Source organism: Cyrtonyx montezumae, unplaced genomic scaffold (assembly GCF_038088225.1).
Source record: "Cyrtonyx montezumae isolate F1298 unplaced genomic scaffold, pur_monq_1.0 scaffold_6, whole genome shotgun sequence".
Classification (NCBI taxonomy): domain Eukaryota; kingdom Metazoa; phylum Chordata; class Aves; order Galliformes; family Odontophoridae; genus Cyrtonyx; species Cyrtonyx montezumae.
In genome coordinates, this window is record NW_027072067.1 from 10,016,673 (window position 1) to 10,041,946 (window position 25,274).

Here is a 25,274-nt window from a genome sequence, read left to right on the forward strand (position 1 = left end):
GGAGCCGTGGCACGAGGGGCGGGCCTGGGCTCCCGTTTAATCCCCGCTCTGTCGGGATTAGGGCCGGAGGAGACTCGGTAATCTGCCGGAGGCTCGGCACGCAGCTGGGGCTGGCAGCGAGGCAGCGCCGAGGGGACGGGAAGGTAGGTCCGACGGGACCCACGTCCCCGCGCTTTCCCACTGCTCCGCGGTGGGAGCGAAGGCTGCAACAGGTCCCTCCCCCCCCCTCTCCCGGTGTCCCCGCTCCGTGTCACCCCCGCGCCGCTCACCTTCTCCTCCCCTAACTCCAAAAGTTCCTCCGGAGCCCCGAGCCGGCAGTGCTGCAGAAGGACGGAGCCGCTCTCCGCCGCCCCACGGCTCGCTGCCCCACACCGCGCCCCACGCTCCCCACAGCGCAGTCGCTCGCAGGTGGCACAGCCGGAGCGGCACAGGGACTGTTTGCTTTGCTTCGCTTCGCTTTCCTCTTCCCTCTCCAGCTGCTGAAACCCTCCCACAACGTATAAAAAAATCCTGCGAATGCTCATAAAAAGGCAGAGGCAGAGCTGGAGCCCGGCGCTTGCTGCCCTCGGGGGAGCCCCGCCGCCCCTCGCGGTTCTCAGCACGCTTTGCTGACAGCAACCCCCGGATCTCCCCCCCCCCCCCCATTTTTTTTTTCTCCCTCTCCCTTTTATTTTCCGCTTTAATTTTTAATCAGCCGCGCCAGCGACGCGTGCTTGTGAGGGCTGGAAAACGCGGCGGCCGCATCGGGTGTCAGGGGCTCCCACGCGGTGGGGCCGTGTGCGCCGTGCGGGTATTTTTAGGGCAGAGCACAGCGCGGCTGTGACGTCCGCGGCGCTCCGTGTGTGTGCGGGACGGGGAAACTGAAGCACCGCCGCCGGGGTCCCCGCTGCGGGGCGGCCCTGGGGGTGCGGGGCTGCCGTACCCACGCGGGGGAGGAGATGGGAATTTTCCATTGGCGACTGGGTAGTGCCCGAGCGCGGCGATCCCGTCCGTCGGCGCACGGACTGTCGGTATGGGGACGTTGCCTTGCTCCCCGCTGTGCCCCCCCCCCCCCCCCCCCACTGCAGCGGTGTTGGTGTTCGGGGGATGGCACGGGGGTGCTGCCGCCGCAGGGAGCCCAGCTCAGGTGCAAAGGTCCCGCAGCGCCCGGCCGTGCTGCAGCTGCACTTGCGCTGGGGCCGCGGCCACGGCAAACAAACGGGCCCCGGCAGAGGCTGTTTTCCTTGGCACAGGGGGCTGGGGGGGGAGGACTGGGATCCCACGGGCTCCTCGGACTGAGAAAACAGAGGCCCCTGCCCTCTGTTTTCTCACCACGGGGTCTCGGCCACCCCCGCATCCGCGGCACCGCAGGGCTGCTGACGCAGGGCTGGGGACAGCTGTGACCCCGGTGGATGGCGGTGCGTGTTTTTGGGTGCTGGGCGCTTGGTGGTGCCCCGTGAAGGTGTGCGGGGACTGAGAGATGTCATCCTGCCTAGGTGTGATGGGAAAGCTCAAATCGTGGTTTCAGGCACGTGTTTAATCCCTGTCCTTTCCAGGTGGCACCAGCTCTGCCACATGCTTGGCACTTTGTCCTGTGCGCTGCACTGTGCCTCAGTTTACCCATGGCCCTCCAGAGGGGAATGTGCCAACTGTGCCACCCTGTGCTCACGATGCCACTACTGTCCGCATCATGTCCCCAACCCCAGCATGTCCACAGCTGGAAAAGGGTCGTGCTCATCCCAGTAATGAGGTGAGCGCCGCTGGTTTGGAGTGAGTATGCCAAGCAGTGTGGCACGGGGGCTTAGTCAGCTCAGAGGGGACTGTGATCACCAGCATGATGGGGCTACCCATGGCCATGGTGTTGGGCCATTCAGAGGACATCCAGTGCCAGGGACCCACAGTGATGACAGTGGGGTCACGGCCAGGCCTGGGGCTGCAGGAGGTGTGCCCAAGGCTGGCAGGTCACTGGCCACTGGCATGGTGTGTTGTCCCCCTGCTCTTTGGCCGAGTGCTTGTGCTGGGCTCTGTAGCACTGCTGGATGTCCCCTCTGTCCCCAGCCTAGGTGTGTCCACCGCTGGATTCTGCAGGGAGAGTGGACTCCTATCTCCTGAGGGTTTCTACTAGGGCTGTATGGTGGGAGCGTGCCCGTGGGGGGCCTCACCCCGGCAGGATGAGGGCTGCCCACTGTGCCCATCCCGGTGCAGCCTGCAGTGCTGGGTGAGGCAGTGCAGTGTCAGGAGGTGGGAGCGCAGCACGTAGCTAACAGCAGGGCTGGGCGCTAAATTTAGGAAGCCAGGTCAGGAGAAAAACACAGGTCTGCATTGTGCCGGGCTGGGGGAGGGCGGCCGGCGGCGGTGTGGGGCTGGCACAGGGGCCCCAGGCTGTGCCAGCAGCCATGCCATCACCGCACCGCCGTGCCTCTGAGGTGCTGCTGCCGTCACTCCGAGCTGGGAACATGAGAGCACTGTGATGACACCCGAGCAGCATCGGAGCCCATGGGCACAGGGGGGTGCACAGCCCCCGTGCCGGTGCTGGGTTGCCAGCGCTGTGGGGTGTCAGCTGCTGCTGTTTGGCATTAAATCCAGATTACACCACCAGAGTGCTGCGTCCTCCACCCTGATGTGGTGGATTAGTGGGCTGGGGTCTGGGCACCGCATCCCTTTGCAGAGCCTTGGGGCTTGGTGTGGCCCTGGTGCGTGGAGTGACACTAAGTCAAGTGACAAGTGATGGCTGAGTGCACAGAACCTGATGGCATAGTGATAGGCATCCCTGTGGGCACTGCTTCCCTGCAGCCCTCTATCCCCGGGCGGTGACAGTGCCCGCATGGTGCCCACTGCCCCGCTGTGGGCAGCCCTGTGAGGCCCCTGGCCGGGGGCCACTGCCACAGCGTCTATTTGCTGTTCTACAGAACCTTATCACAAAGCAAACAGCGCCCGCGAGGGGCACGACTGATGCGTCACTGGTCCCTCGCCCCTTCCCCAGTGCCACCAGTAGGGACCAAAGGCCGGCGGGCACAGAGGTGGCAGTGAGTGCCACGGGGCTGTGCCAGCACTGCCGGCAGGAGGAAGCCGGGGGTGACGCTCACAGCATGACAAATGGGGCCGGGTGTGGTGGGGGAGGCTGGCGGCCCCCGGACATAGCCATAACCGGGAGGAGGAGGAGGGGGCTGTGGCAGGGGGCACCTCGCAGCCTGGCACTGACACTGCAGATGGGCATTGGGGGCTGGGTGAGGGACGTGCTGGTGGTGGTGGGAAGGAGCGGAGCTAACGGCAGCGCCGGGACGTGCTGGCAGACCCGTCCGTGCCTGGACGCAGCCCAAGCTGAGGCCCAGTGGAGGGGATAAATAATCACCCAGCGGCCGCCTGCGGTTCCATCTCTTCCCCTGCGTGGCTCGGTCTCGCTGTCCTGAGGCCCTGCTGCACCTCAGTTTCCCCATCTGGACAGGTGCCACGCAGAGGGGTGGTGCTGCACTCCCACCCGTGACTCAGCCCCATCACCCCCCAGTGCTACCAGATGCTGCCAGGCTGTGTGTGGCCTGGAGTGACCCCAGGGCTCCTTGGTCCCCAAGTGATGGGGACAGGGCAGTGGTATGACCCGCAGGGCTCGGGGCGCTGCAGCCCTTCCCTGGTGTGCCTGGGGGCTGCTGTCCCTGTGCCCCCCAACCTGAGGTCTTAGTACAGAGTGTGGACAGACACAAAGCCAGGCAGTCCCCAGGATGACTGCACGACTCAAGTGCTGGGCCAGGAGCTAAAGGACGGGTGCAGCCCCCAATCCTCATGGGGACCCGCAGTGGTGGGTTGATGGGCTGGGCAGTTGTGTCCTTCTGGGGCTGGGGACCATCCTCATCCCAGCCATCCCACCCTGCAGCCAGGTGGCACATCTTTCCTCGTGGATGGGGCTCCAGCATGTGAACCCCTAGGTGGGGAGCACTCCTGTCACAGGGTGGCAGGGACACAGAGGGTGGCAGGGGACAGCGGGGGGCAGTGGGGCCGCGGCCCGGCTGCCAGCCTGCCCCAGAAAGCAGCCCTGTGCTGTTTCCCAGAGGGGCGGGGAGGGCTGGGCGCGCACAGAGGCAGCTTTGTGCCGCTTGCCAAGGCGTCCCCGCTCGGCAGCTCGGCCGCCATCCCCTGCCAAGGACTCGTCTCACAGCCCTGTGCTTTCCTGCTCCACCGGTGCCAGCCCTGACGTGCCCCTGAGCCCCCGCCACAGCGCCTGGCAGCACCAGGGCTTCATACAGAGGTCCCTGAGCTCCCTGTCCCATCCACGCACTGCTGCTGGGAAGGGAAACTGAGTCAGGGAGCTCAGCCCTGCAGGAGGCAGAAAGCTCACCAGGGGATGCACAGGGGTCCCATCCCCACTGTCCCCAGTGCTGCCCCACTGACAAGCACCCATCTACCAGGCTCTGCAGCTCCCACCCAGAGCTGGACCCCACGTCTCGCTGCTCAAGGAGCCCTGCATCTGCCATGGAGGGCCCGGAGCTGCCCATCCAGGCTGAGATGGTGGAGCTGGTGCCCAACGGGAAGCATGCGGCTGCGCTTGGCACCACCACCGTCCTTTCGCTGCCTGGTGACAGGTAGGGGCTTGGGGACAAGCGGCTTCTTCAGCTGGGGCTGGGCACCTGGCTGGTGAGCCATTTCCCTGCTTGGGGCTGGGGGCTTTGGGATTGGTGGGCTTGAAACGCTTAGAGCACTCAGGGTTCTTGGGATACATGGGAAACTTAGGGTGCTTGGTGCACTTGGGATGCTCAGGGTACTTGGTGGGGGACTCAGGTTGCTTGAGGGTACTTGGGACACTCAAGGTTCTTGGGGCACTTGGGATACTCAGGCTGCTTGAGGTTCTTTGTGCACTTGGGATGCTTGGGCTCCTCAGAGCACTCAGCTGTTTGTGGCACTTGGAGCACTTGGGATGCTTGGGGTACTCAGGACGCTCGGGGTTCTTGGGACGCTTGGGGATGCACGAGGCACTTTGAAGGCTTGGGATTCTTGAGGTGCTCAGACAACCTGGAAGACTCAGGAATCTCCGGGGACTTGGGGTTCTGTGTGTGCTCGTGGCACATGGGATGCTCGGAGTGCTTTGAGGCGTGGAGCACACACGGGGTTCTCAGCATGCCTATTGGGCTCAGGGCATTGAGAGGTTTGGAGGACCACTCTTGGAGCTAAGGGTGCTTGGGGTGCCCAGAGGGCCCTAGGGGGCTGGCTGTTGTGGGGTGCTGCTGGGAGGATTGCATCCAGCCCAGCTCCTCTCAGCCCTGCTGCCCTGCTTCTCCCTCTGTGCCCAGGTTTGATGAAAACCAGTGCGGTGCAGAGATGGAGGAGTTCCTGCCCCATGGTGCTGAGAAGAAGCAGACACACTTCACTGATGTGAGTGGCAGCATGGGGCCCCCTGAGTGCCCCCCAGCAGCATTCCCCTTGTGTCACCATCCCTCCCCCCCCAACCCCCGTTGTGTCACCATTCCCCCTTTGTCACACAGTTCGAAGGCAAGACGTCGTTCGGGATGTCCGTCTTCAACCTGAGCAATGCCATCATGGGCAGCGGTATCCTGGGGCTGGCCTACGCCATGGCCAACACTGGCATCATCCTCTTCCTGTGAGTGCTGCCAGGATGGGGGGCTCATGGTGACGTGGGGACCAACACCTTCGGGTGCCGAGGTGCCTGAGGAGCGGCTGGTGACAGCGCTGTCCCCTCGCAGCTTCCTGCTGACTGCCGTGGCTCTGCTCTCCAGCTACTCCATCCACCTGCTGCTGAAATCCTCGGGCATCGTGGGTGAGTGCAGTGCCCCCCGCTGCCCTGACATCTCCGTCTCACCTCACAGCCCTCACCCCCATGCCCCACAGGTATCCGTGCCTATGAGCAGTTGGGTTTCCGAGCCTTTGGCACACCGGGCAAGCTGGCTGCAGCCATCGCCATCACGCTGCAGAACATTGGAGGTGAGCGTGGGGCATGGGATGTGGAGGGGTCATGGGGACATGTGGCAGCCCCCACCACACTGCCCTGCTCTGCCCCCAGCCATGTCCAGCTACCTGTACATCGTCAAGTCCGAGGTGCCACTGGTCATCCAGACCTTCCTCAACTTGGAGGAGAAGACCACGTGAGTGCCACCCACCCCATCCTCCTCACACTACGTCCCCGCCCCATGCGCCCTGGATTCTGCTCCAGCTGTGCAGCCCCTGGCAGGGATTAATGGCATTAAAGCCACTGCTATTTTTGATCACTGTCAGTGCTGAATAAGCCCCCAGGCAGGATTAGTCCGGGATGAACTTCCAATCCCTGCCCCTCACCTCCTGCTGGGATCAGCCCACCTGTTCCTCCTCCTGAGGGGCACATTGCCCCAGGGGTCCCAACACAAGGATCCCAGGCATACTGGCATGGGGGTCCCTGTGGGTGTGAGTACAGAGATCTCCGTGGCTTCAGGATATGCCCCTTCCCTTGGACACACACTCAGAGGTGCTGGCCCTGAGATCCCATAGCTGAGAGGTCCAGCCCCATCTCAGCCATCCCTGGAGATGCCATCTCAGATGTCCCCAGGGATGCTGGTGCAGGGATGCTCCATGAGATGCCCACATCCCCGGGCACACTGGGTAAGAGTTTCAGGGGTGCCAGGCCAAGAGTTTCAGGGGTGCCAACCCCGCAGAGGGCAGAGGGGTCCTCCAAAGCTCTCACCCTACATCAGGTGTCAGCATGCCCTTGTTTCCACTTCCAGGGATTGGTACCTGAACGGGAACTACCTGGTGATCCTGGTCTCCGTCACCGTCATCCTGCCGCTGGCCCTGATGAAACAGCTGGGTAAGTGGGGCCATGAGTGGGCATGGGGCTGGGGGGGCCTGTGCCCACCACTCTCTTCTCCCCTCAGGCTACCTGGGCTATGCCAGTGGCTTCTCACTCAGCTGCATGGTCTTCTTCCTCATCTCGGTGAGCATGGGACGGGGATGTTGCTGCGATGAGGGGTCACCCAGAGCCCTGTACTGACACAGTATGTCCTCCAGGTCATCTACAAGAAGTTCCAAATCCCCTGCCCACTGCCTGAGCAAGGGGGAAACACCACCAGTAGTCTCAATGCCACACTGGGCAGTGAGCACTGGGATGGCCCTGCAGCCCCACTGCCCCCTGAGATGGAGGTCTGTACCCCCAGCTTCTTCACCCTCAACTCCCAGGTAGGTTTGGTTCCATAGCGGGGACTCCTGGGGGGCACGGGCAGTGGGTTTCCAGCACTCATTGCCCATTCTGCAGACAGCGTACACCATCCCCATCATGGCCTTCGCCTTCGTGTGCCACCCTGAGGTGCTGCCCATCTACACAGAGCTGAAGGAGTGAGTGGTGGTGGGGCTGGGGGGCAGCGGGTGGGGGGCCATGCTGACACCCGCCTCCCACAGCCCCTCCAAGAAGAAAATGCAGTGCATCTCCAACATCTCCATCACCGTCATGTACCTCATGTACTTCCTGGCCGCCCTCTTTGGCTATCTCACGTTCTATGGTGAGCCGTGGGGATGGGGACACAGTGGGGACACCCTCGGGGGTTGGTGGCACTCATGCTGACCCATGTTCCTGGTGCTGCAGGGCGTGTGGAGTCGGAGCTGCTGCACACCTACAGCCGGGTGGATCCCTTCGACGTGCTGATCCTCTGTGTGCGGGTGGCCGTGCTGACAGCTGTGACACTCACTGTCCCCATTGTCCTCTTCCCGGTGAGCGTACCCTTGGGACTGTGGGGAGCCCTGTGGCCAGCTCTGCTCATCTCCAAGCAGTGGGAGAGGAAACTGAGGCAGCGGTGTGATGGTGCCTTGGGGATGGGACAGGGATGGGAAGGCATAACAGGTACTGACAGCCCTGCAAGGGATAGGGTGGTTTTGAGGAAGGAGTGTGACATGTCCCTGTCCCCATTCCCAGGTGCGCCGTGCTATCCAGCAGATGCTGTTCCAAGGCAAGGATTTCAGCTGGATCCGCCACGTCACCATTGCTGTGGTCCTGCTGACGTTCATCAACCTCCTGGTCATTTTTGCCCCCTCCATCCTTGGCATCTTTGGGTTGATTGGTGAGTGGCAGCACTGTCCCCATCCCTGTCACCCAGATGTCCCCTGTGGCTCACTCTGCCTGCTCATCCCTTCATGCTTTAGGTGCCACCTCTGCCCCCTGCCTCATCTTCATCTTCCCAGCCATCTTCTACATCCGCATCATGCCCAAGGACAAGGAGCCCTTGCGCTCCACCCCCAAAGTCCTGGTAAGTCATGGGCCCCCACCCGAGGCTGTGAGGGCTGTGCTGTTGTCCCTGCAGGGTGGCATGGGAGGTGTGGGGATGAAGGCACAGGGATGAGAGTGGAATGGGGTCTCCTGGGTTCTCAGTGGGGTGGGGGCACCCTGGCCCCTCCCTGCTCCCCATGGGGTGCCAGGGGCAGCGGGCAGCCCCCACCCTGTGCTCTGTCTCCCGCAGGCTGCCTGCTTTGCCCTCCTTGGGGTGCTCTTCATGATCATGAGCCTCAGCTTCATTATCACCGACTGGGCCACAGGAGGGGGCCGGAGTGGCGGCAGCCACTAGCCACCCTTGTTGCCCACCCTGACCCCCTCCCCCCACCCCACCAGGACCCCCCGGGGCTCCCACCTTTGCCACCTACCCTTTGCCTGAGGGGGCATGTGGGGGACCCTCGCCCGTGCCCACCCCTCCTGGCTCTGCACCTCAGTTTCCCCATCTGTGCAATGGGGAGACCAGTGCTTCCCTACCTCACCGGGAGCTGAGGGGATGGGGCCAGCCTGGCCCGCTGGCACCCCCTTGTCCTCAGATGGCCCCAAGCCCTGAGGGCAGTGTCTGCGGGGCTGGTGGCCAGCACCTCGGCAGTGCCCGTGCCACCCCCCTGTCCTCTGCTGTCCCCACCCCCCGACTGCCAGCTCCTTGCTGCCCCATCCCACTGGCATGTGGTGCTCAGGGGATGGCTGGTCCTGGTGCCAGCAGGGAGGAACCTGGCGTCCCAGGGACCAGCTCGGGGAAGGTGACACATGCCGGGGCTCGATGCCGCTGACACGGGGGTGGGTGCACCCCAAGGGTGCTGGTGTGGGGCATGGAGGTGCATGGGGCGGCACCGCATGGGCTGTGGGATGGAGGGGGTGTGGGATGCTCACGCTCCCTGACACCAGGGTGATGGGCACCACCCGGCCCCGCTGCTCTCCCCCCACCCACCCATCTGTCCGTCTGTCCGTCCATGCCATGGGCAGCTCCCAGCCATGCCAAGAGCCGGGCCACGGGCAGCAGGGATGCGAGCAGGCGATGATGGGGGGGGGCCGGGAGCTCGCCAAGTAAATAAGAGACGTATTTTTGTATGGGGGTGGTGGAGGCTGGGACGCTTTTTATAAATACTGTATATAAGAGTAGTTCTTTTTTAATGTGTTGCGCGGCTCTCGGGAGCGCTGTACCGTGTGCGGGATCGGGGCGGTGCTCGCGGTGTCACCTCGGTGTCCCGCACCGCTCCGGGCTGTCCCACGGCCCCACCCCCCCGCCGCGCTGTTAAGTTATATGCGGGGATGAGCGCCGTGCAGGAGGAGCGCGACCGAGCAGATCCGTCAGAGTACCAATAAAGGATTAAAAAAAAGTGAGACGCGCCCGGTGTGGGGAGGGAGTGGAGCGGGGGGGGAACTGCGGGGACAGCACGGACACGGGGACAGCACGGACACGGGGCCGGCGCCGGGCTGTGCGGGCACACGGCGGCGCTGCGGCCCCGCCGACGGCGGCCCGGTGCCGGCAGCGGAGCCGCGGGAGCCGCGCTGCCCACGCGCGGAGAGGGCCGGGAGCGCTGCGTGGGCCACTGCCGGGTACCCCCTGGACGCCGATCCGATGCGCTGCCCCAGTGCCCCTCCCCACGAGCATGTCGTGTCCTCTCCCCGCGAGTGTTCTGTGTCCCGTCCCACGGGTGTCTGAGAGCCGCGGGGCGGGGTGGCTTGGGGGCGATGCTGGGGCTGAGCGTGGGGACACGCCACCAGCAAGGAGTGGTGACGGAGTGGGTTTGCGGATCCACGGCTCCGGGAAATGGGGCACGGTGGGGAGCTCAGCCTGGCCCCACGGCTCCACGCAGAGTGAGGGCTCCGGTGGTGGCCCCGTGCAGAGCGCCCGTGGGACATGGCTAAAAGAGGCACGGTGGGGCTGGGGCAGGAGAGCCCGGGTCACACCGCGTCCCGCTGTGCGCCTGTTGCGGTGCATGCAGCGCCATGCATGTCCGACCTGAAGGAACCACTGCACATCTGTCCTGATCCCACCGTGCTCCATCGTGCCCTGGTCACACCGTGGCCCACTGTGCATCTGTCCTGAGGAACAAAGCAGTCCACGCACGAGTGACACTGCGCACACCGCGGCCCCGCGCGCATCCCGGGGAACACCGACGGCGCGGTGCACATCTGCCCGCACCACGCCCCGGTCCCTGCGTCGCCCGTCCCCCGTCCCCGCTTCCCCAGCCCGGCCCATCCCCTTCCCTTTCCTCCCGCCACGCCCTCTCCCTGAATCCCCGCCCCCCTCCGCCTTAGGCCACGCCCCTCGGCGGAAGCTCCGCCCCGCCCCGCCCGCGCCGCGCAGGGCAGGGCAGTGCCGGCTGAGCGCGGAGCGAGGCGCCGCCGCCATGGGCTGCACGGTCAGCGCCGAGGACAAGGCGGCCGCCGAGCGCTCCCGCATGATCGACCGCAACCTGCGGGAGGACGGCGAGAAGGCGGCGCGGGAGGTGAAGCTGCTGCTGCTGGGTGAGCGCGACCGCCGTCCTCCGGGCATCCGTCCGTCCCCCGCCGCCGCCGCGCCTCCCCGATGCATCCCGCATCCCCCGCCACGCTCATCGACGCCCCTCGGGCATCCCCGGCGCGGCCCCCGCACCCGCGATTCCCCACCCTCTTTTGGGGCCGCCCTGTACTTCCGACTCCCCACACCTCCATCCCTGGGGGGTCCCCTTCTCAAATCGCCACCCGCCCCCTCCCCCTCCCCCCTCCGCGCCCACCCCGGGGTGCTGAGGGGACGGCCACGCCCCCGGGTCCCCGTAGCAAAGCCCGGGTGGGATGCGGGAACACTGGGCATCCCTCTATCCCTCCCCTCGATGTTTCGGCTGCTTTGGAGCCGCCCCCCCGCCCGGCCCGGAACGCAGAGTTTATTTTCCCTCATCCCACTGTTATCCCCGGAGATGGGGGTCTCCGCGCCGCCCCCCACCGCAGCCGCGGGATGCGGGATGGGGCCGGGCGGAGCATCTCCCCCCCGTCCTCTCCCCCCCCCCCCCCCCACCGCTGCCGTCGGAGGGAAACGCCGGCACAAAATGTCTTTTCTCGTCGCCTTCGAGAGAGAGGAAGCCGAGAGCAGCAGGAAGTCGTGGTGCAATCAGGCAGCGGCCGATCCGCTCCAACACCGCCCGCCCCTCCGCGGGGTGCGGCGGTGGGGCCGGGCCGGAGGGGCGAGGGGAGCGGAAACACCGGCAGCCGGGGGGGGGGGGAGCGGCGGCGCTGCGGGGCGGGCTCGTGGGGCTGCGATCCCGCTGCTGGGGCTGTCCTGGGCTCGGGCCCGGTTTGGGGGATGCGCCCGGTGCTCGGCCTTAGTGACGCCGTAGGGTACCCCGGCTCGGGATGGGGCACGGCCATGCGCGCTGCCAGGGCAGCGATGCGGGGCTGCTCCGTGCCGTGCCGCGGGCCGGTGGCAGCGTGGTTGTGCTCTCTGGTGCAGGGTCAGGCTCGGGTTACTGATTTCGGTGGGTTTCTATAGCCAAAAATAGAGCGAAACGGCTCCATTTCTTTTAGCGTTTTTGATTCCTTCCCCCACCTCAGCAGCTGTTCAAGTGTAAACAGTGCTGAAGGCCCTGGGCTCTCGGTGCCGTTTTCTGAACCAAAATGTGTCTGGAAAGCACTCGAGAGCCCGTGGGGAGCAGCTGGGTGGTTCCCAGTGGGTCCCCACATGGTGACGAGGATCGGCTCGGGGCCTTTCAGCCGCCTCCTGGCAGCCCCCCCAACTGCATCCGCATCCCCAGAGCACAGCACAGCCCCCAGGTCCTGCCCTGCTCCAGGCAGAAGTGAAACCGAGGTCCTGCAGAATCCTCGCTGCTGCCAAAAGTGATGTTGATATTTGGGGGACGAGTGCCACATGCCTGTCCTGCTGCTCTGCACCCTCCGCCCTGAGTTCCTCACTTTCTGGCTGTTGTGTTGGCTTGATGGAGCAGACCCAGGGACACAGCACCGGCGGGCAGCAGCAGAGAGATGGGAGACCCCCACCCCCAGAGCTGGATGCATTTGGTGATGCACTCCTCAGCGCTACCCAGCCACCCTGTGGGCTTCGTGGGCACAGTGCTAACAGCCCTAAACCACACTCTGCCTGCTTGGTATGAAGAAAGAAGAGGGATTTCTTGGCTATGGTGTGGGGGATCGCTGCTTCAGCCTTAAAAAGCACTTGGGAAACCTCAGGTGCAGATGTTGCACCCAAAAAAAAGGCTGGATGCTGGGCACCTCACTGGGTTGGCAACATGGGGACAGACATGAGGGGCACGTTGGGGTACTGTGTGCCAGGGCTCTCAGTGCTGAGGGTGTTTGGAGGGTTCTGTCACAGGGTGGGAACGCTGGGCTCTGTGGCTCCATCTGTGCACACAGCAGCAGAGGAAGGGAGGCACCGGCTGCTGCTTTCAGCTCTACGGAGCTGCACTGCCTCACGCACCCGTGGGTTTTCCTTCCTCCCTGTTCCCCACCCCATGCTCTGCTGCAGCCCTTTGGTGAGATGGGCCTTGTAGGGAGGTGTGGGGCTTTAACTGGGGTGATGGCTTTAAGGGAAACCTCACGGGGCCTGTGAGCCGCAGCGGGGAGATGCGGTGTCCCTGGGATCTCAGGGGCCAGAAAGTGAGCAGAATGCTCCCTTCATTCCTGGAAAAAGGCACAGGAATAGCTTTGTCCGGCTTAGAACTCCAGCGGGGGTGTGGAGAGGGCCGTGCCCAGCTCAAACTGTGCCCAGCCCAAACCCTCCAACTGTCAGCCCCTAACACCCTCCCCATAGCGGGTTGTTTTGGTGCATCTCAGTGCTTTTAGCCAGGAAGCCCCAGACCGTGCCGTGCTCCCCAGCAGGCAGCGGGTGATGTACGGGTGCAGCGCTGCACCCTCATGGAGCCACACACCCCCAGCACCCCCACAGTGTGCCGGGGCAGGGGCTGTTCCCATGTGCCCATCCCCACGTGGGGTCTGCGCCCACCCCGTAGCCTGGGCAGCCCCGGGTGCTGCTGGAGGGCAGCCAGCTCCACACCGAGGCAGACGGCCGCTTGGAAAAACACACGGCATTGCTGTGGCTTTTTTGTGATTCTTTTTTTTTTTTTCTTCTTTGCAATTATTTTTAAAGCAATTTTCCAGCTATTTTAGATAGGAAGGAAAATGTCGAAGGGAATCTCTTCTTTTTTTTTTTTTTTTTCCTTTCCTTTTCTTTTTTGGGGCCTCTTTCACCCAGCTATTGGTGCAGTGCTTTGAAAACCCTGTTAGGTGGCTGGGACGTGGCTGATGGTGTGGGACTGTCTGTGTCCACCCCATCCCTCCTCTCCACCTCTCAGCATGGGGAGGTGGGGGGACGTCTCCAACCTCTGTCCCCCTGTGGCTGAGGGCGATCATCTCCTATTTTTGTATGATGGTCTGGGAACGAGCGTGGTTGCATCCCTGGGGCCCTGGTTGCTGTGCCACATTGGGACACGGCCCTGTGGGACAGATTGGGGTGATGCTTTGGGGCACAGGGCCGCAGCCCCAGCCCTGGGGAGCTGTGTCCTGACCAGCTGCCCTGCTCCGGAAGCGCGCGCTGCCTGGCACTCGGCCTGTGGATTGTGTTGGGGCTGAATGGCCGGCAGCCGGTGTCTTCCGGGGATTGGGAGCTTCTCCCCACCCCAGTAATAGGTTTCCCCCATCCCTGTCCCCTCTGTATGGCTTGCTGGCTTCCCTGTGCACACCTGAGCACTGCGTGGCTTCTCTCCCCCATTACCCGCAACCCCATGCCACCTGCGACTGCTCTGGTGGCCTTTTGGGCTTGCCATGAGGTGAAGGAGTGGATTTGGAAGGGAGGTGGCGGGGCAGGCTGGTGGCTGTGCTCCCAGCTGCTGCACGTGCCATGGGCTGTGCCTGTGCCACGTCACTGCCCGGCCGTGCCGTGCTGGGATCCACTGCTCTGGGTGCTGCGGGGTGGCACCATTCCAGCTGGGGTTATTAGAGTTAATGAGGTACTGGAGCACTCCTGCTAAACAGGGATTATGAAAGGAAAAAATGCCTTCCCTGCAGCTACTGTGACTCAACATCAGCTTTGGAGGCCACGGCTCTGCACGTGCGCACCCACGCTCCTCCCGGCCTGGGCTCCCACCGCGGGCTCGGGGTCATGCCTGCACCCCATTATCAGTGCCATAAAAGCCAGGGGAGCAGCGGGGAGCCGTAGGGATGGCTCTGCAGGCTGAGACAACGTGCAGGGCAGGGGTATGCTCTGGGGATGCTCAGAGGGTCGGTGGGGACCACACCAATGCCCTGCTGTCACTGCTTCCCCGGTGGAGGTGGCACGGGGCTGGCACTGGCACTGGCGGTGGCTCTTGGTGCCCCTCGTGCAGTTCTGGTTCTATGGGGCCAGGCGCTGTCCCCGCTGTGAGCAGTGATTTTCCGTGCGGTGTGGCTGGCTGCAGGGCTCCTTTTCCAAAGGAGCCAGGGGAAGCTCTGGGTGGAAAGAAAGCAAGAAACCCGATCCACCTCGCTGAGCCGAGAGCAGTTTTATTTCCGTCGGGTCAAGCCTGCGAGGTTCCAGCCAAATCGTATATTTTGGGCCAAATGAGAAACACGTGTCATCCACCGAGTCCCATAAGCAGAGAAAGATGCTGCGGGTGCATGCTGGGTCCTGCCTGGGGCACGCGGCTCCTCCTAGTGCAGACTGGGGACAGTGGGACACTGCCTGGAGGATACGGGGCTGTGACTCTTAATGCTTTTGTGGGATACCTGACATCACTGCACAGACAGTGATGTCCCAACTGCTGTGCCTTGGCCACAACCTCAGGCTGTGCTCTTGCAGGTTAATTTTAGCATAATCTCCATTTTTTGAGATCCTCTTCCCCCTCTGCAGCTACAGTGGAGCTCCCCTGCCATGAGCTGCCTGGGGCCTCCTTTAAGGCTGGCTCCGCACAGTGATGCACACGCCTCAGGCACATGGGGACCTTCTGACACCTCTGTGGTGCTGTGTGGGTTGAGGGGACAGGGCTGGTATGGAGTGTGGCCCAAGAGAGGGACCACAGGGACAGATGGATGGAAGAGAATGCACAAAATGCTGTGCTTTGGGATGTGGCATCCCAAACAGCACTGCTTGGAGCTCTGGTGTTGAGGAATTGCTGCAGGCTGTTGTCCCTGCGCAGAGAAGGGACAAGGGACGGGCAGTGTCCCTCTGAGCTTCCCCTTTCAGCTTCCCCTTTCTGCAGCTGGGTGACCTCACTCCTTCCTCCCTCCCTGTGTTGGGAGGGAGGGAGGGAGGGACGGATGTGCACAGCCTGCCAGAGCGGTGCATCCCCAGTGCTTGGGGTGCCAGCAGCACTGCCACCAGAGCTGACACATTGCTGAAGCTGTCTGGGTTTTTCCCTGCCATGCAGAAACCCTTGGGTGTCGTTGAGGCAGTGTCCCACTCTGGGCTCTGTCCCCACCTGCTGCTATAGAAGCCCATTATGTTTTCTTCTTTTTGGCATAGCAGGGTTAAACCAAACCCTGTTCTGGTCAGTGGAAACCCCTTGGTGGCAATGCTACTTCTGTGCTGTGCTTTACTCTGTAGTGGAAATAACCACCCCAAAGAGGGGGAGTGGATCTGCTAGGTCCCTTGGAGTGCTCAGTGGAGATGTTCCAGCTCTCTGGGCACCTCCCTGGCTTTTTGGGGCTGTTTCTTAACCCCAGGAGACCTGAGGTTCCCAGCGCACCCCCATGGGGGTCTCGGTGGTGGCAGCCCTGAGCTGCTGCTCACAGCTTGTGCCTTGCTTCTTCCGTAGGTGCTGGGGAGTCTGGGAAGAGCACCATCGTCAAACAGATGAAGTAAGTAGCGCAGAGACCTGCCCTGTCCCTACAGCAGTGCTGGGGACACCTGGGCACATTGAGGTCAGGCTCTTGGGATGCACAGAATGGTGCCATGGTGACTGAAGCACCTCGAGAAAGGCTGGGACGTTGCCAATGGGGTTTCTGCTATCCCATGTGTCCACACGTTCCTGCTGCCTGGTTCCCACAGGCTGCGTGCTCTCCAGGGCAAGCAGCCACGTGAATATTTCATTGGCTGGCAGTGGAAGGGGAGGTGAGCTCGGGTGCCCATGGTTATGCTGGCAGCAGAGACTCATAGTGAAAGCGAACACCTGCAGGGAGGTGAGTGGTGGCACCACAGGCAGGACAGTCTGACCCTGTCCTCTGCCCCCAGGATCATCCATGAAGACGGCTACTCGGAGGAGGAGTGCCGGCAGTACAAAGCTGTGGTCTACAGCAACACCATCCAGTCCATCATGGCCATCATCAAGGCCATGGGGAACCTGCAGATCGACTTTGGGGACTCCTCCAGAGCGGTGCGTCTCCCTGTGAGCCTGCTGTGCCCACATCTCTTCTGGGAGCAGAACCTCCCAAAGCAGGACCAGGACTCAGATGGCCCTGCCCAGTTCCTTCTGCTGCCCCACACTCCAGGACCTCCTAAGGCAGGGAAAACCCAAAGGATGAGTGATGGGAGTGGGGAGGAAAAGTCGTGGGTTTCCTGGGACAGGAGAGTTGATTTTTGCCATTCCCGTGCTTTCTTTTTTTTTTTTTGATGTGGGCATCTACAGTGGGTTGGTGGGAATCCCTGGGGCTCGTGGAACTGATGCCTGGTTCTGCTGCAGGACGATGCCCGCCAGCTCTTTGCACTCTCTGGCACTGCAGAGGAGCAGGGCATCATGCCCGAGGACCTCGCCAACGTCATCCGGAGGCTGTGGGCTGACCATGGGGTCCAGGCCTGCTTCAACCGCTCCCGTGAATACCAGCTGAATGACTCTGCTGCCTAGTGAGTACCTTCCTCCTCCTCCTTCTCCTCCTCTTCTTTCTCTTCCTCAACCTGCCACAGTGGTATGGAGCTGTTCTGTGATGTTGGGTTTGGGGCAACGATCTCTTAAGTGACCAGAATCCGAGCTGGGACTCTCCCTGCAGATGTGAGCCCCTCCATGCTGGCCATGGGTCTTCTTTGTATGGGTGCTGTTTTCCGCTTGCAAGAAGATAATTAGTGCTTGATTTCTTTCTGGGTAGTTTTTCCTTTTATCTATTTATTTTTTTCTTGATTGGTTCAGTAGTGATGGGGACTGCAGGCTGGTCCTGGCCCCAGCTCCATGGATGCTCATCTGTAGGGGGAGCATGAATCATGGAATGGCTTTGGTTGGAGGGGACCTTAAATACCATACAGTTCCACCCCTGCCGTGGGCTGGGTGCTCCCACAATTCAGTGCCCCTCCATGGCTTTGGGCACCTCCAGGGATGGGCACCCACAGCTCTGGGCAGCAGTGCCAACACCTCACCACCCTCTCAGTAAGGAGTTTACACCTAATATCTTACCTAGATCTCACCTCTTTAAGTTTAAAGCCATTCCCCCTTGTCCTGTGCATGCAGGGAAATATCCCAAATAAAAAATGGGGACGTTTATTCTGAGTGTAGCACTCAAGACCGCTTGCTTTGTTGTTTTATCGTTTTCAAATGAGTTTATATGGCAGAAATCAACATTCTGCTGGCTTGAGAGCTGGCTTGGAGAGGTAAATTGACTGCATCTGGTTCGGTTTATCCCCAACGAGATTTAATAAATCAGTTAATCTGCCTAAAGCACGATTGCTCTCTTGCACTGGGAAAACGATGCCCAAAAGCCGCTGCTGGGTGCTCAGCTGTGGGCTTTCAAAGCCTGGTGTCCATCGTGGCCCCACTGTGCACATGGGGCGATGGGTCCCCCTTCGGGAAGTGCCATGCCAAGCGGTTTCCATGTGGCTGTCCCAGGATGAGCGTTCGTTCAGCGCTCGTGCCCCAGCCTGCACCCAGCAGTCGGGGCAATGTCCCCGTGCTGTGAGTGGCTTGGGGCCGGGCAGCCAGGCCCCTTTCCCTCCTGGTGACAGCAGGCCCGGAGTCCGAGCCCGGCGCGGCCCTGCCTCCCCGCCGCTCGCTTCCTGTTTTTGTGGCAGCCGCGGCCGGGCGATTTCCGGCTGTTTTTGAGTTCTGCACAGAGGTGCGGTCCAGCCGTGTCACCGCCGTGCTGCCCCACGCCCTGCGTGGGGTCCCCACCACCATCCCTGCATCCCCGCGTCCCGGTCCGCCCAGGATTACAGCCCCGCATCAGCGTGGCCTCGTGCAGCAGGCGGGCTGCTTATCGTAACCCAGTTAACTCAAGCCGCAGCGATTACAGCTGCTGGGGGCCGAGCGCTGCGCCGCTTCCTCCGGGACCGGGCCTTTGTGCGTGTGACTATAGCGGCACGGCGCCAGCGGCGGTTTCCGCTGGGCCGCGGCCTGTTGCCGTGGTGATGAATGCTTTCCTCCTTCCGTTTCCCTGGGCCGGAGCGTCATGGCGGTGCAGGCCTGCTCCCCTGGGCCACGTCACCTGCCGGGCTGTGTCCCCGTGTCCCTGCTCAGGGCTGGCGGTGCGGTCTCACGGAGATACCCGGCTCGGCTTTGCCCACCCCACGTGGTGTGGGCCTGCTGTGCCACTCAGTGTGCCCCCACTGCCTCATGCCATCCTGCCCCTCCTCCCCCCCCAGCTACCTGAATGACCTGGAGAGGATAGCGCGGGCCGACTACATCCCCACCCAGCAGGATGTGCTGCGCACCCGAGTGAAGACCACCGGCATCGTGGAGACCCACTTCACCTTCAAGGATCTGCACTTCAAGTAGGTCTGGGTGCAGACCCTCCCTTCTCCGCTCCCCTCAGTGCACCAGCCTGATGCTGAGCTGCTGCTGGTGATGGACATAGGGTTTGCCAGCCAAGGCTGCACAACACCCCTCTGTGCTCACCCGGGGCTACGGAAGGTGTGTCAGGGTGGCCCTGGGGGGACACAGCGGTGACAGAGCCTCCCCAGCAGCCAAGTGGAAGGAAGAATCCATCCGAGAGTCAGGAAAATCAATCCAGGAGGACATGGTGCTCCATGGAGCCTGGACATCCTCTGGTGCCCACAAGGGGAGAGATGTGTGGCTCACATCATCCCATCTGTGCACCCCCAGCCCAGCACTTGTAGGATATAAGTCCAGCGTTTCTGTGGGGGCATCACCTGGCTCTGCTGGGGAAACTGAGGCAGGGCTCGGGGTGCAGGAGTTGGAGTACTATCTGCCCAGACTACCCTTGCCTTGCAGGATGTTTGATGTGGGTGGCCAGCGCTCAGAGCGGAAGAAGTGGATCCACTGCTTCGAGGGGGTGACAGCCATCATTTTCTGCGTGGCCCTGAGTGCCTACGACCTGGTGCTGGCAGAAGATGAGGAGATGGTGAGTGAGGGGAGTGGAAGTTCAGGTTTAGGATGCTCCAGGAGATCCCTACCCCATGCTGCCAGCAGTGACCAACTACCCCATTGTGGTGGCTGCTGGCATGGTGTAGCAGAGTGGTCATGGCAGTGTGGGCTTTGGTATCAGCTGGCCCAAGCCCAGTACCCAGCTCCATGGCCAGTGGCTTGTGGAATGGCAGCACGTTCCTGCCTGTCTGATGCAGTGCCCTTCCCTGATAGAACCGGATGCACGAGAGCATGAAGCTCTTTGACAGCATCTGCAACAACAAGTGGTTCACGGACACGTCCATCATCCTCTTCCTCAACAAGAAGGACCTCTTCGAGGAGAAGATCGTGCACAGCCCCCTGACCATCTGCTTCCCGGAGTACACAGGTGCGCAGCAGGCAGTGCTGGCCCTGTCAGGGCTTCATCTGCAGCAACCTCTTGCCTTGGGGTTCCGGGGGAGAATGGCAATGGGGACAATGGCTCTTCTGGCTCTGGGCTCTGGGTGTGGGATCCCTGCTTCAGCAGCCTCTGGGATTCCTTGCAGAGAATCCTTAGGACTGGTGTGGTGGCCCTGAGGTGTGGGTCCTGCTGTGGTCATTGCACTTTGGTCTCAGTGCGGTGTAGCTTGTGGGGGCAGCAGCGTGGCCCATGGCAGTGTGGAGGTGAGTGGCCCTTGGGGTGCTGTGGGGACAGGGGAGAGTTTTGGGAAGGAGTGGAGGAGCTGGGTTAGGAGCAGCCCTGGTTTGTGTCTTATTGCAGCCCAGGCTGCACCTGGACACACTCTTAAGGTAATGCATGGATAAAGCAGAGGTGATGAGAAGAATAAGAGGCTTAGGAAGCTGCGGGGGCTGAGATGGGGACGGGAAGTGAGGGAGCCCTGGGGCTGTGCTGTGCACCCTGTGAGCATGGTGGTGTCCCTGCCTCCCCATGGTGCTCAGGCTGGTGGTATTTTGGGACCTATGTCCCAGCATGGCCACGTGGCTAGATTAGGGAAGCAGCTTTGATGCAGCTTTGGGGGAGGATGAGTAGGAGCTAAACCCAAAGCTCTTTGGGGTCTGGGGGGCTGTGGCACATCCCCAGCATTGTCTCTGCCTCCTCAGGTGCCAACAAGTACGACGAGGCTGCTGGCTACATCCAGAGCAAGTTTGAGGACCTGAACAAGCGGAAGGACACCAAGGAGATCTACACACACTTCACCTGTGCTACCGACACCAAGAACGTGCAGTTTGTCTTTGATGCCGTCACTGACGTCATCATCAAAAACAACCTGAAGGACTGCGGGCTCTTCTGAGGGCGGCAAGGTGGGCACGGGGCCCCTCCAAAACCCACGAGGGCCATCCCCATCCTGCTGCCCAGCCTAGGGCACCCCCACCCCCCCTGACCCCATACCCAGCCCGCTCATGGCTTGCTCTCTTTTAGGACGCACCGACGAAGGGAGGACCTCGCTCAGCGATTCTGCTTCTCTGGTTTCATCCCCCAACCCTCTAAAGAGACGTTTTGGTGATGGCCGTGGTGGCAGCAGTGGGGACACACCTCCTGCGACACCTGACCCAGGGCTGTCCCCACTCACCCCCAGTGTCCCCCCGTGCCACTTTCGCCTTCTGGGCCGGGGACAGGAGGATTTCTCTCTTGGTTTGTAACCGGTCGCCACCACCCCAGCCTTTCCTTTTTATTTGGTTCCGCACCGTTTACATCCAAAATGTCGTGTTCACAGGGGCTGCAGAGCTCCTGGCAGCACAGGGGCCGACGAGGGGACCCCCCCAGGAAACACGACCGAAAACATTCCTTTTAATAACCAGAAAAGAAAAAAAAAAAAGAAAAAAAAGGAAAACAACCCACACACACGTACACCCACCCACACGTATACACACATACACACACCCACACACCAAGCTTGGTTTACGTTGCTTTTTAAAGAAACCTTTTTAAGAAACTATTTAAAAGCATCAAGTGCTAAGTGGTCGCGTCGTCTTCGTGCAGGTGATGCCGAAACCGTGTGCCTTGCAGGGGGGTCCCCTTTGTCTGGCGCCGGGCTGGGGGGAGAGGGCTGGTGCCCCCCTGCCCCTTTCTAATAGGGCCTAGCAGGTAGGGCTAGCTGTGCTGGGGGGCAGACCCTGCTGTACGGGGCTGCCCTCCTTCCCCTCTCTCTGTCCCTCAGCTCCTGCTTTTCCTACGGGATGTTTTTCTGAATTGTTCACATGGTTTGAGATAATAAAATGTAGAAAGGAAAAAAAAAATGACATTCCCCCCAACCCCCTCCATGTCGATGTGAGGGGTGATGTGGCTGCTTTCTTCTTCCTCTGCGGGGCTCTAGGGGGGAGCGGGGTTGTAGGGAAGGGGTGGCAGCAATCTGAGGTTCCCTAGGGGTGTGGGGTGGGATGTGTGGGCTCAGAGCCCCTCTGGGTGTTCTGATTGGGGGGGTCCCCTGCAGTGTGGCAGTCACCTGGGGATGCCTTCATGGTGCTGTGGTAGCTTTCCCAGGGGCATCCCATGTCCCTAGGGGGATCCAGCACCCCTCAGCACCAAGGGATGCCCCAGGACACCAGGTGTCACCCAGTGTCCCCCAGCACCCAGGGGTGCATGCAAGCAGGGGGTTGGCTGGAGGGAGGCTCTGGAGCTGCACAGGTCACATTGCTGGGGTTTGGGGTCATGCAGAAGCAGTGGCAGAGGGTGGGTAGGGGCACCAATGGGGGGGTGGGGGGCCGTAGGGGCTGGGGCTCAGAAAAGCCCACAGTCCTTGAGGTTCTCCTTGATGATGATATCAGTGACAGCGTCAAAGACGAACTTGACGTTCTCAGTATCAGTGGCACAGGTCATGTGGGAGTAGATCTCCTTCACGTCCCGCCGCATGTTCAGCTCCAGGAACTGCAGCTTGATGTAGTTGCCAGCATCATCATAGGTGTTGGGACCTACAAGCAGGGCCATGGGTCCCCAGCACCCTTCAGCCCATACCTTCCCCTGCCATCACCCCATAGCCCAGACCTTAATAAGCTGGGTGCTTAGGGTGCTGGGAACACCTGGTGGGTGTCTGGCACAGGGTGCTAGCACCCAAACCACCCCCCCCAGGGGGTGATTGTGCCCTCCCTCACCATCGTAGTCAGGGAAGCAGATGCTGAGGTGTGCCTTCTTGATCTTCTCCAGGAAGACATCCTTCTTGTTGAGGAAGAGGACGATAGAGGTGGTGGCAAAGTAGCGGTGGTTGCAGATGCTGTTGAAGAGGTGCAGGCTCTCGTGCATGCGGTTCTATGGGAGGACACAGGCCCATCAGCCCCCCTGCAACCCCACAGCCCCCTGATTCCCCTTGGCACAGCCACCTACCACTTCATCATCCTCCACCAGCACCATGTCGTAGGCGCTGAGCGCCGCGATGAAGATGATGCATGTCACTCCCTCAAAGCAATGGATCCACTTCTTGCGCTCCGAGCGCTGTCCCCCCACGTCAAACATCCTGCAGGGCGGGACCAGGGGGCTCAGCATCCCCCCACTCCCTACTGCCCCAACACTGGGGACCTCAGCCCTTACCTGAAGTTGAGGTCCTTGAAGGAGAACTGGGTTTCAATGATGCCGGTGGTTTTGACACGGGAACGCAGCACATCCTGCTCGGTGGGGACGTAGCCAGGGGTCACCAGGCGCTCCAGGTCCGACAGGTAGCTGGTGGGCACAGCGTGAGGCACGTCCCACCATGGGTGCCCCCACCCACCTGCCCACCCTGCACATACTATCCAGCTGAGTCGTTGAGCTGGTACTCGGAGGCCCGATCGAAGCAGGCCTGGATGCCCGCGTCCTTCCAGAGCCGCCCAATGATGTCCGACATCTCCTTGGGCATGGTGCCCTCCTCAATGGTGTCCGAGAGGTGCAACAGTTTGCGGGCATCATCCTGCAAGGGATGGGGGCTCAGCGGGGACAGGGACCAGGACACAGCTCTCCGCCCCATGCCGGGGCCTCCTCACCTGGCGGGCTGAGTCGCCATACTGGATGTTGAGCGTGGTCATGGCACGCACGATGGCCAGCATGGACTGCAGTGTGTTGCTGTAGATGATGGCGATGAACTCCAAGCACTCCTCCAGAGAGTAACCATCCTGGTGGATGATTCTGCCCAAGATGGGGGTGTGGGGCTGAGTGAGGTGCTGAGGGCACCCATGGGGCTGAGCTATAGGGTTGGGACACTTGTGGGCACTGAACTGGTGAGTAGGGATACCCATATGAGTGTATAATAGGGTGGTGGCACTCATAGGGCTGAACTATAGGGTAGAGCCACCCACAGGGCTGACTTATAGGATGGGAGAACTCAAGGGACTGAACTGCAGGATGGGGCCACGTGAGGAGCTGGATAATAAAGCAGAGGAACCCACTGCTGCAGTGTGGGGCACTGAGGGGTGGATGCTCTCCGTGGCTGTGGTATGGGATGGGGAGATGGCACAGTACTGCCCATGGGACTTACTTCATCTGCTTGACAATGGTGCTTTTCCCTGACTCCCCTGCTCCTGTGGGGACAGAGAGGGGACAACAGAGGTGACCACCACGAGGGGACAAAGGGAAACACAGGGAGAGCAGCAGCTGGGTCTGGGAGCGCACTGGGGTGGTGCTGCTGGGGATTCAGGCAGGGGTGTGCTGGGGGAGCTGGGGATGAGGATGAAGATGAGGATGAGGTGGGGATGGGGACACAGCAGTGGGGCATTGAGAGGAGATGAAGTCAGTGCCTGGACATAGTGACAGATGATATCCATAAGAGTACCACCAGGGGAATTAGGGGGTCTCTGAGAGAGGGAGCCACCGTGCTGGGAAGAAGCAAGGGCAGCATCTGGGGGGACATGGAGGGATCTGGGGATGCTGGGATGGGATTGAGGTGCTCGGCGGTGTGGGGGTGTTGGATGGGGTGAGCTTCAGGAATGCTGGGGAGTCTGAGGCTATTGGGTTTCAGAGAATGAGGATGACTTGAGGGAGTTTCAAGCATCCTCCGGAGTCGAGCCCACCTACCCAGCAGCAGCAGCTTGACAGTCCTGGCATCCTTCTCAGCATCCTCCTTCAGCTTCTTCTCCAGCTCACGGGAGTGCTTCTCCTCGGCACTGGCTCCTGCACCCATCCTCGCCTCGGCTGCCCGCCGGCTCGCCCGCTCGGTGGAGGTCAGCACCAGGACGGGCAGCGTGCGCCAGCCCCCCGCCGCCTCCAGCGCTCACCCACCACCCGACTGCAGCCGCTGCTGCCACCCAAGTGGGCCAAGGACAGGGACAAGGAGCGCAGCTTAAGCCAGACTCCGGATAAAGCCCCAAAATCTGCCCCAGGCTGAGCTCAGCAATCCCTTGGCTCCCAGCGTCAGCGCTTCTGCGGGGAGGGCACCCAGCTGTCCCCTCCCAGACATGGTGGCCCAATGTCCCCAGGCCATGGCTATGCTGCATGGCAGGGATGGCCCTATTGTCCCCAGCTGTAGCCACGGCCTTATAGTGGGGATGTCCCCCCTGTCCCTAGTCATGGATATGGCCCCATTCCAGGGACATCCCCGCTGTCCTCAGGCCACGGATATGGCCCTATAAGTGGGGATGTCTCCCACCATCCCCACATCCCCCCCCTGTGAACCAGCCCAGTGTCCCCTCAGGAACCCCTGTACCCCTAGTGTCATCCCCACCCCTGTGTCCCAGGCCCTTTCCAAGACCCTCACAGTATCCTCAGCTCTTTTCAGTGCCCCCTGCCCCAGACCCCAGTGTCTCTAGGCCTCACCCAGCATCGCCAAGGATACCTACCCCACGTCCCACCCCTCAGCATCCCCCAGTGCACCAAGGAGGCATCCTGGTGTCCCCAGGCCACCCCAGGTACCTCCCTGCATCCCCATGCCCCTTATTCCCCCACCGTCACTGTACCCCAACCGTGTCTTCAT

General features: G+C 61.8%; 3 protein-coding genes across 4 annotated transcripts; 2 read left to right on the forward strand and 1 right to left on the reverse strand.

Annotated features, from left to right (window-relative positions):
• SLC38A3 (solute carrier family 38 member 3) lies at positions 1–9,552 on the forward strand. 2 transcript variants are annotated; one of them, XM_065749634.1, is made up of 16 exons: positions 1–143; positions 4,380–4,553; positions 5,259–5,340; positions 5,451–5,566; positions 5,670–5,743; positions 5,815–5,907; positions 5,987–6,068; positions 6,681–6,763; positions 6,831–6,889; positions 6,964–7,131; positions 7,208–7,287; positions 7,351–7,451; positions 7,535–7,659; positions 7,862–8,006; positions 8,089–8,192; positions 8,403–9,552. In XM_065749634.1, exons 2-16 carry the CDS (start codon positions 4,444–4,446, stop codon positions 8,505–8,507), a joined length of 1,527 nt encoding a protein of 508 aa, XP_065605706.1. In that variant the 5' UTR covers positions 1–143; positions 4,380–4,443; the 3' UTR covers positions 8,508–9,552. The 2 variants fall into 2 exon arrangements, with proteins under 2 accessions (XP_065605706.1, XP_065605707.1); XM_065749635.1 differs by lacking the exon at positions 1–143 and having other exon boundaries at positions 4,243–4,553.
• Positions 9,553–10,517: 965 nt separating this feature from the next.
• Positions 10,518–21,236, forward strand: GNAI2 (G protein subunit alpha i2). Its single transcript, XM_065749595.1, has 9 exons — positions 10,518–10,687; positions 15,934–15,976; positions 16,350–16,491; positions 16,798–16,958; positions 18,681–18,809; positions 19,270–19,399; positions 19,636–19,789; positions 20,503–20,703; positions 20,822–21,236. The coding sequence occupies exons 1-8, from the start codon at positions 10,570–10,572 to the stop codon at positions 20,691–20,693; spliced, it is 1,068 nt and encodes a 355-aa protein (XP_065605667.1). The 5' UTR covers positions 10,518–10,569; the 3' UTR covers positions 20,694–20,703; positions 20,822–21,236.
• An 86-nt stretch (positions 21,237–21,322) lies between these two features.
• GNAT1 (G protein subunit alpha transducin 1) lies at positions 21,323–24,533 on the reverse strand. The gene is made up of 8 exons (XM_065749596.1): positions 24,380–24,533; positions 23,844–23,886; positions 23,353–23,494; positions 23,122–23,279; positions 22,925–23,053; positions 22,721–22,850; positions 22,492–22,645; positions 21,323–22,311 (listed from the first exon to the last, which is right to left on the reverse strand). Exons 1-8 carry the CDS (start codon positions 24,483–24,485, stop codon positions 22,121–22,123), a joined length of 1,053 nt encoding a protein of 350 aa, XP_065605668.1. The 5' UTR covers positions 24,486–24,533; the 3' UTR covers positions 21,323–22,120.
• Positions 24,534–25,274: the final 741 nt, after the last annotated feature.

Bases quoted from the DNA above. Each gene is read 5' to 3' on its own strand.
- SLC38A3 (XM_065749634.1), top strand. From the start codon at position 4,444: ATGGAGGGCCCGGAGCTGCCCATCCAGGCTGAGATGGTGGAGCTGGTG. The intron at 5,908-5,986 runs GTGAGCGTGGGG...CTCTGCCCCCAG, and splicing joins CACGCTGCAGAACATTGGAG to CCATGTCCAGCTACCTGTAC. The intron at 7,660-7,861 runs GTGAGCGTACCC...CCCCATTCCCAG, and splicing joins TCCCCATTGTCCTCTTCCCG to GTGCGCCGTGCTATCCAGCA.
- GNAI2 (XM_065749595.1), top strand. From the start codon at position 10,570: ATGGGCTGCACGGTCAGCGCCGAGGACAAGGCGGCCGCCGAGCGCTCC. The intron at 15,977-16,349 runs GTAAGTAGCGCA...CTCTGCCCCCAG, and splicing joins ACCATCGTCAAACAGATGAA to GATCATCCATGAAGACGGCT. The intron at 16,492-16,797 runs GTGCGTCTCCCT...GTTCTGCTGCAG, and splicing joins TTGGGGACTCCTCCAGAGCG to GACGATGCCCGCCAGCTCTT.
- GNAT1 (XM_065749596.1), bottom strand. From the start codon at position 24,485: ATGGGTGCAGGAGCCAGTGCCGAGGAGAAGCACTCCCGTGAGCTGGAG. The intron at 23,280-23,352 runs GTGAGGAGGCCC...CATCCCTTGCAG, and splicing joins ATGGCGACTCAGCCCGCCAG to GATGATGCCCGCAAACTGTT. The intron at 23,054-23,121 runs GTATGTGCAGGG...TGTGCCCACCAG, and splicing joins CTCAACGACTCAGCTGGATA to CTACCTGTCGGACCTGGAGC.